A 9,458-nucleotide genomic window follows, 5' to 3' on the forward strand; every position below is an offset into this window, starting at 1 on the left:
GGTTAGGGGCAGGTTAACATAAAAACCCACCGTAAACAGAGCTGTTAATTCGGTTGCTGGCAGGGGCTTCTGTTATCTTCTGAATGCCTCCCAGAGGGTATAAGCCCTACTTTTTCATTTGCGTTGGCAGCAGAGTTATTTTTTTGCACCTGTTGCTCTGCTCCAATAACAATGCACTTAAGCATTGATTTGTTGGAAAATAAACAGAAAAAAGCAAAGAAAGGCATCTGCCCAAACAGCCTGAGCTGGTTTGACTGAGCGTTCATGCCAATTTGTTTTTCCTATAAAAACCAAAGAAAACCCTGCACTTTCAGTTTGGATGCTACCCTCCCACTCCCTCAGAAGAAAAAGTGGTATCGAATAGGCCAGCCAGAGCTCGCAGGGCCAAGAAGCCAGAAGACACTGTACTTTTCCATTGGCTGGCTCTGCAAGGGTGCTGAGGGGTGTCCAAGAGCCACAGAATGACATGGCCAGCCTCCAGCCAGCCCTGTTAAGATCATGAATCCGATTAATGAGGGCAGAGAAGGGGCTGCCGGGATAGGATCAAAACTCAAACCACACTCTTCCAAATGGTTGACTTCCGAAAGTCAACATGGTTCAGGGAGTAGGTGTGGTCTATGGTTACCTCCTAAAGCGGAGACTCAGCGTGCCTGAATCTCAGTCTGGCCTCTCCCAGACAGTTCTTCGGTCCAGCCCCGGGCAACGAGCATGATTTGAAAACCCCCGATCCCTGGACCATAACTTTCCAACCAGCGAAAGGAGGTTCACTCCACCTACCTCCAAGGTGAGCTGTGGATACTCACTCATGTCGTGCCAAGTGACTTGAGGTCCCAGGTCCCAGGTAGGAAGGACCTGAGACATCCCCAGCGTGATGCCTGCATTAATTCAAGCATCATCATGCTCTCATTTCTCAACAGTTTGTCAATATCACATGATGAGCTCAAGTCAAAAAGGGCCACAAAGAGCTAAGTAAATCACTCAGACGGAGATCATGACAATACCAATTAAGCAATGGCATCACCACCCAGCCTTCAACACACGCAGTCAGGAGAAGCCTCTTAATATCTCTTTTTAAGCCTGGAGAAGAAAGCCTAGGACACGTGGGCGAAGTGCGAGGTTCCCCAAGATGACCACCTCCCCCATCGTCAGCTTTCTCTCAGCCACTGGGCCTTCGCTGTCACCAGACCACTGGCTCAGTGGGGGAGTCACAGCAGTGGGGGGAGGTCTTGGAAATGCCACTTCTCAAGGAGCGTTAAGAACAGGGTGTTCCGACAGGGGAGGGATATGGCTGGCTGAGCATTCCCAAGCATTCTTGTCATGAGCAGGGCAGGGAGTGGAGCGCCTCGGAAACAAACTGGGCAGCCAGAAAAATAAAAGATTTAACACCACCCTCAGTTGACTGAAAAATAAATAAGACCGAGGACGCAGGAATGCGGGAAGGGTGGAGGGAAGTTAGAGGTGGGGATGTGAGCCAGGGAGGGGTTGGGAAGGACTGGGACAATGGGTTTGACCATGTCGAGATTCAGATTTCCTCCCAGAGAAAGAACTAAGATGCTCCAGCCAAGGAAAGATAAACAGCCACCAATTTGGAATCTCACAGACTGTATAATTAGAAAACAACAACCAAAATTATGAAGGGGATGAGAGTTTATATTTGTCAACTGTTTATGATGTGTTAGGAATTATCTCACTCAATTCTTGCAATAGCCCCGACATTGGTACTAATATTATCCCCATTTTAGAAATAAGGAGGCACAGAGAAGTTAAGCAACTTACCCAAAGACACAGAGCGAGTAAACGAACTGGCTGTATTAATAATAAATGTATTGGGGTGTAGAAGGAAAGTGCAATATAATTCTTTCTTCTTTGAAAATGGATCCTTGTGTTTGTAAAGAGGAGGAGGATGTCTCTGAGGGTTGCATACTTTCATTTTTGAATTTGAGATCCTTTAAGTACAGCTCCCATCATTTTTTTCCCTAAGTGTGAGCAGGAGTCACACTAAGCATCCTTGTGCCCTAATATGAAAGTTCTCTTTAGTGTCCATCAGTGTGGATGCTGCTACAGAAGCACCAGTTCACAAGCACTCAAAGCCATCTGTCAAAACTTCAGTCTCGCTTCCTGCTGAAAGCCCGAGATTGACTCAGGAGTCGGGCTTGGCTGCTTGAAGCCACCTCAGACTTATTAGGCATGATAAAAGAGTGGTCATAATAACAAGGGGAAAAAAAACTGTTGAAAAATTAAGGGGAAATTGTGCCTCCTTTGGAAAAGCGTCCAGTGTCTTCCGAGTCGTCACACGCAGGTGCTGATGACAGACCTGCCGTGTCGCGGACATCACACAGATGAGGGGAAGACGGTGGATGTGCATTCTGAGAGCCTGAATCCCATCACTCCCAGACATAAATCCAGGAAAGTTCCACCATGCCTATGACCTTGGAACAGTTTGTAAAAATGTAGCTGTAAAACCCAGACAGAACTCCACTAGGCTCATCCCAGTATCATCTTCGCGACTTAAGAAACAAATAGTATCTGAATTTTCTCACGAATTAGAGGGTCTCCTCTTTCGAAGAAGTGGGTTTTTCTTTTGTACAATCATTAAATGACAATAGACAAGACAGCCGAGTTCCCTTTTAGCGCCTTCCTACAAAAAAGATAGACTCTGGGCACACCGGGTCTCATTTGTCCTTCCAGAACACACTTTGCTCTGCTTCTCCCAGCTCGTGGGCCTGTGTCATAAACCCTCTGGAAAGCAGCAAATGAAAATATCCATCAGCAAGACAAGCGACCCCTTCCCAGGAAGGTTTTCTGAGGAATCAAATCCCTTCCAGCTGGTTATGCAGCTGCAGCCGTTCCTCCAGGTGCTTTGGAGGAAATCTTTGCTGCTCAAACAAAATGATCAAGTTCACCGACTCAAAAACCAGTGCCTCCCTCCTCGCCAGCACTCAGCTTTCCACCCAAGGTCAGCTCCCCGCCACAGCTGCCCAGCCACCGGGCAGCAGGAGTTGTGACTCGTTTGAACAATTTCATTACATCCAGAGGCAGGCCCAGCCACATGATTTGCAGGGCTCAGTGCAAAAGGAAAGTATGAAGCCCCTGGCTCCAAATGTATTAAGAATTTCAAGACAGCGACGGCAGAGCATTAAACCAAGCACAGATTGTTTGTAAGTGCTGGGCCCTGCGTGACTGCACGGGCTGCAGCCCCTCAACACCGGCCCTGTCCCGGGGGTCAGTCCCAAGTTTGCCTTCACCTGCACCTATGTTCTGTCACCGTGGAAGGCAAGGGGACAGTCTTTCCTGTCTTTGCCCCATGAACGGGCTCTTAAGTAGTTGGGAGGATTGAACAAAATATGACACTGAGCATGCCAGTAATAGCACCTGGCTTATAGCAGGCACTCAACAAACGTTAGCAATTATTGGCAATATTATTGTTATTATTATTATTATTATGCCAAGGTCCCAAAGCTACCCATACACAAGAAATACGGGTGGGAAGAAAATATACCCCATTTTGCCACAGACCATGTATTCACGGCTGCTGTTCAGAAGTCATTTCCTTAGCCCTGCGTGAGCAAGGGCTACACATTAGGGGTTCTTAGCCTTCTTTTTACACCATGGACTCATTTTGCACTTACTGAGGCTTATAGACCCTCATTTACTGAGGCTTATAGACCCCTTCTCAAAATAATGCTTTTAAAACAACAAAGTAAAATAATAAGATTAGAAAGGAAATTTATATTGCAATATAATTATCAAAATACTTTAAAAAATAAATGTGTGGTATCATAATAGTATACGTGCTCCTTTATGACTGCGTCAACCAAGAGTATCTGGTGCAGGTCCAATAACCTCTGTGATATCAAAGTAGTGGTGACTCCTGACATTTTGAGACATCTGTAATGGGTGTAGTGTGATGGGACAATGTCTGTAATTTCCCTTGGTGACAATCAGTTACAGCTACTGCTACCGTGGAATTTTCCCTACATTCATATTGAAAGAAAACATTGATTTTAGTTAGATTGCCAAAAACGAAAATGTAATTTTTTTCACAGCCACGTTCACAAACTCTGATTTCTCTCCGTGGACACCCAGAGGGTCCTTGGATCCCAGGTTAGAAAAACCCTGCTATTTTACAGCCAGGACTGCTTGTTCGATTCAAGTAGCCTCAAATAGCCAACTTCAACATGGCTAGAAGCCTCCTTTGAACAATTTACAGGAGGCAGACCCCAGAGTGCTTTGGCAAAATAAGTAAGTAGGATTTTTTTTGAAAGCCCCTAGAACACCCAGAGTAATTAATGTCTTAGCTGCAGGGGCCAGCAGATACCTGGAGACACTCAAGATTGTAAGGGGTGGGCAATATGTATAAAGTTGCCGTTAGTCATGTGAACTGCCAGGGGTGGTGGCAGTTCTTTCTTCTGGAGGCCCCTACGTGCCAGGCATCAAGACAGGATAAAAACGTGCTAGGTACCTACCCCAGGTCTTCCTTGGAACCCCGATGGGTTGTGGCTGGCAGCCAGCTCAAGACAAGGCTCAACTTGGAGGTCCTCCCGTTAACATGGTTCGTCCCATCTCTCTGCTGCCCACCTTCCCCACTGAAAACCCCAGTGCCTTTCTTTCCCAAGGTCACAGTACAGAAACAACCAACAATCATTTTGAAAAACAAAATCTCACAATTATTCATCCACTCCATCTCAATAGAGACTCACTGAAAACACCCATGCTGAGGACTGAGCCTCCAATTCCATTCCACAAATTACTGAATGTTTACTCACAAGCATTTATCCAGGTGCTTTCAGATTCTTTGTCTAATTTAATCCTTACAGCAGCCTGTGTAGATGTTATTAACCCCATCTTCCAGATGAGTAAACTTATATTCTCAAGCTTACATAATTCGCCCAAAGTCACTCAGTTTCTCGGTGGCAAAGTCGAATTTGAACCCAGATGTTCTGACTCTAAATTCGATGTTCTTTGCACCACATTTCAGCTGCTTCCAGGCAACAACGACTCACAGCCTCCTGCCCCTTCAGATACAAAAGCAGACAAAGTCCACTCTTCATCAGCATTCCTCAACCCACAGCCTCTGGCCAGTGGTGTTAGTAAGACAGGTGAAAGGTAAGCTAGGCACTGTCTGATTTTCTAACTGAGACAGAGGCTGAATGTGGGCCAAATCTAAAGTCCACTGCAAAGAAAACAAGTCTTGTCACTAGTCACCATGAAGACAGGGCTGAAATAATCTTCATCTTTCAGACCCCACTTACTTCATCCACCAGAATATATCATTAACCCTACTGTAGGCATTTTTTTTTTAAGTTTCCTAAGAGGGACGCCAAAATAATCTCTATGAGACAGTCATATCCCCCAAGCTCCATTGTCCTTTATAAAAAGTAGGAGACCCTCTTCATATTCCAAAAAAGGCTCAATAGAAGTTTGCATCAGGCCAAGAAAGGGCTGGCAGGCTGACTAAACTTTCTCAGATCCAAAATTGGACCAATCAAGGCCCAGCTCCCAAGACTGTTTATCCTGTGCCCACAACGTAGAGTGAAGGGGAAATGACAGAATGTGAAATCGTTAAGGTCACCACAATTACGACATCAAAGAAAGTCTGCATCTAGACAAGGTCCTCCAAAAGTAAAAAATGTGCTGTTATGTTAATTGAGGTGATCTATTAGGTCAATAATCAAAATATTATAGTAGGCATTTTGGGTTTTGTTTTTATCATAAGGCACGTTTAGAATGCACCTAGGCTGGCCACATTTCAAATAAATAGGCAGATACCCTTAAAAACAACAAACATCCTTCTAAGAAGGGAAAGGAAGGAGGCTCTAAGGGCCTAGCTGTGGGCAAAAACTGGAAAAGAAGAGATAATGTAAATCCAGTGAGCCAGAACAAGGCGCTCAGCCCCATGAAACAAACCGAAGACAGAATGTGGTTAGGTGCTGGTGAAATCAATTTTCAAAGGAGTAGTTTACAGAGTGTCTCTTTTAAAACAAGGCCAATTAAAACCCTGGGAGCCTCTTTAAATGGGCCATCCTGCTTGACCCTATTGCAAGCTCTGGTTGCTCCAGATTCAGGCCCAGGCCCTCTGGGAAGACTGGTCTCCTGGTTGGCCGCCCAGTGGCTGGGTCAGACACAGTTCCCATCTGATTACCCCTTGGGTCTTTCTCTAGGAGAAGAGAGTCCACGTCCAACCAACCTACCCAATAATTCACGGGCAATCAATCAAGCAGGCTGATCAGCACCACACAAACTGAGTAAACTCCGTGGGGGCCTGAATGTTCACTTTTAAGAAGGCTGCTTTGGTGTTTTATAGACGACGGCATTAGGGTGCCTATCCGTGTACACCAACTGCTCCCTGTGGTCACAGAACAGTCAGCTTCCTCCACTTCTACACTCGCACCAACTTTGGATACATGAAGCAACTGATAAAGTTGGGACATTGTCATGGGAACAGTCTCAAACACCCCAGTAAAGGCTCCAGCTGTCCAGCCTTAGTACCTCCACCAGGCATACCCAAAATTCTGAAGACCCCCAAGGAAGCCATTTAAGGGCTCCTACTGATCTTCTTTCCTGTCTTACCCTTAGGGCATCTCCCAACCCCATTCTCAGCTTTCACAGACTTGAGCTAAACCTGCTGACCTCTAAGCATAGCTGGTTTCCCCCAGTCATCAGAATCTGAAGGAGGACCAAAGTGGATCTCACAGGTGATCAGACTCTTTTGTCTAGATGAGGAAACCGAAGCCCAGAGAGGTGGAGTGTTGTTGCTCTGGGCACACAGCTTTGCTGGGACTAAAAAACCAGGTCTCCGGACTCCTAGTCGTGGGGCCTTTCTACACTCTGCCTTGTCCACACTGTGCTCCAATCATTCAAAACATGAGTCTGAATCTGTCAGGGAAGGGTCTTAGAGAAATATCTTTCCATTCCCCCCTCTGAAGTCCAATAAATGTTTTATCAAATAACTCTGAGGGATTCATGGAAATTTCTACTCCAGCACATCTCAGCTTCCTGACATCAAAGCCACTGGGCTTGAATACATGTCCCATGCTAACATGAGCTGCTGTGGGGAATATTCTACCCCACTGCACTAATGTATTTCCTGCACGTCTGGCCCTTTAAAACCCTGACCAGTTTAAATAAACGTGATAGTCACATATGTCTAATAAGAGCACAATTGCTTTTCCTTAGAACAAATCATATTATTTAAAATCATATTATGAGAAACTAGATAATAAAACATTTAATAAAGTTTATTATCTTCCCTGTCTCTTCAGTTATTCAGCAACAGATTTAAGAGAACCCTGCGTGGTACGATCACCTTCCTGCCACTCTCTGGGGAAGACAATCCCCAGCGCAGAGCCCGCTTGTCTCACCCAGGCTGAAAGCCCTGCGCTCATCAGTTACCCAGTAACAGGGCCTGGGCGAGAACACGGTCTCAGACACCAAGGCTGCAGTGGAGCCGGTGCGTCCCGACCAGGGCCCCACCTACAACAGAAACGACAGTCCCTTCAATTCCACCAGAGATCGATCTGCACGAGAGAAATGGGCTGAAACAGAAGCAAAAGTGTCACTGAAAGTCACGTTCCAACTTTACACTTGGTTCCTTCAAACCGTGGCATTGCTTCTCAAGTGCATTAGCAAGTTCCCCCACGGCGTTCTTGGTATCCACCCCATTCCCATCTCCCAGAGGTCTTTGAAAGTCACATCTGTTCAAAAGGACCTAGGGAGGACTCCATCTGGAGGAAGGGTAAAAGACTGAACCACTTTTTAATGATTTGTATTAACCTCTATGGCTGGGACATTAAACAGGGTTCCTACACTGAGTTTTCAGAAAGCGAGATGGTCTAAAGGACATAACCCAGTACTAACCCTAATTTGGGGGAAGGTGAGGATGAGGAGGAAATAAAACATTACAAGATTCTAGAAAGCTAAGTTCTACTTCCTAGGCTGGAGGATGTAGCTGAGTGGTAGACTGCATGCTTAGCATGCACGAGGTCCTGGGTTCAATCCCCAGTACCATTTAAATAAATAAATATACCTCTCCCCATAAATTAATTAATTAATTCTACTTCCTAGAAGTGAACTTTGACCCAAAGCACTCACATTCTAGGCCTAGGACCTGATACTAGTTCCTTCCAGTTTCCAATTAGCTAATTGAATGCAGTTGAGTAAATATTTTAACCGTTCAGTTTCCATTTTGTCTCAGCCTTTCAAGTTATCAAAAAGGTATTGAAAGAGGATCTGGGTAAGCTGGAAGATTAATGGAAGCATAAATGTGGAATCATGCGTGTGAATGTAGGATTGCTCAGAGGTCTGGAAAGGCCCGAGGCATTTCCATTTGGGGGAGCTCACAATATATTAAAACATGGGAAAAAAAATATCAAGAGTGTTGTCTGAATTTAACAAATAGATATTTTTTAACCCAAAAGAATAAATATAATTGAATTTAAGATCTTTCCTATGTATGAGGCCTAGATCAAAGGCATCACCCTACCCACAACCATCCTCCAAAGGCCCTGACTAACACCCGCCATCTTGAACAGTCATGCAAGAGAACTTACAGCACAGTTGTTCCCCCAAAGTTACTATCTTTTAAAATGCTTCCACAAAATACTTTGGAAACACGGAGAAGGATTATCTCCATTATATTTATTACTCTTTCAAATCACACACTTCCAAATGACCCTCATTTCACGTTCCTATTATTTTTTTAAATCTATCTATATAAGCCACTAGTGATGGTGTAGAAATAATGTGATCCTACGTGACTTCAGATTATCAGATGAAACTGAGGAGTTATTTCATAGTCTCAGAATTCTAGGTCTCATTGGAGCCTTCTGCAAACTCCAAATGCAGCTATTAAAGCCATTCTTAAAATCTCTTAAGAGCCTTTCGCAATAGCATCTCTTACACATGAAGTTCTTCCTAATAACATGACTTCATCCCTCCGGTTGGAAGTCAACTCTTCCCTTGAAGACAAAGGAATCCCTCAGTGGAATTAGTGCACGGCCACTCATGATCCCCAACTACCCAGTGATGCAGTAAAAGGTTTTATCTGAACACATCCTCGCAGCCATGCCTACAGAATCCACTCCTGAATTACAACTTCCATTGAAAGTTCTCAATCCAGACACTCACTCACTTTCTCCCTGTTACTAAGGTCAGTGCAGACAGCCACGTCTGGGAGCTCAGACTCACAGCTTCATCTTAACAAGACACAGGCTCCCGCAGTCCTAGGAGGGTCCTAAATCTTGGCAAAGACAGATGGTGAAAATGTCACTTTCCTGACTCAGCGTTGTCATTTACCAACAAGAAGGTTAATTCCCCACCGTTTACAGTTCTATCCACATTGAGGCCAACACTTCTCCATGGCGTCCAAACAAAACCAAAAGAATCCCTGTCTTAGAAGGCATTTGGTGCTGCTGAGTCACGTCTGCCTGTCTGGTCACAGTATCCCATCATGGAACAAG

General features: G+C 45.0%; 1 protein-coding gene across 3 annotated transcripts in view; it reads right to left on the reverse strand.

Annotated features, from left to right (window-relative positions):
- Positions 1-9,458, reverse strand: part of EHF (ETS homologous factor) — a 41,307-nt gene that overhangs the window by 31,022 nt on the left and 827 nt on the right. Inside the window, exon 1 of one of the 3 annotated variants that reach the window (XM_064492457.1) lies at positions 4,767-5,021. The exons of 1 other annotated variant lie outside the window; for it this stretch is intronic. In XM_064492457.1, the coding sequence (XP_064348527.1) occupies positions 4,767-4,772 (6 nt within the window). In that variant the 5' untranslated portion in view covers positions 4,773-5,021. Of the gene's footprint in view, positions 1-1,776; positions 1,807-4,766; positions 5,022-9,458 lie in introns of those variants that run through there. One more of the 3 variants, XM_064492458.1, reaches the window with a different exon arrangement.

This window comes from Camelus dromedarius, chromosome 12 (genome assembly GCF_036321535.1).
Source record: "Camelus dromedarius isolate mCamDro1 chromosome 12, mCamDro1.pat, whole genome shotgun sequence".
Lineage (NCBI taxonomy): Eukaryota > Metazoa > Chordata > Mammalia > Artiodactyla > Camelidae > Camelus > Camelus dromedarius.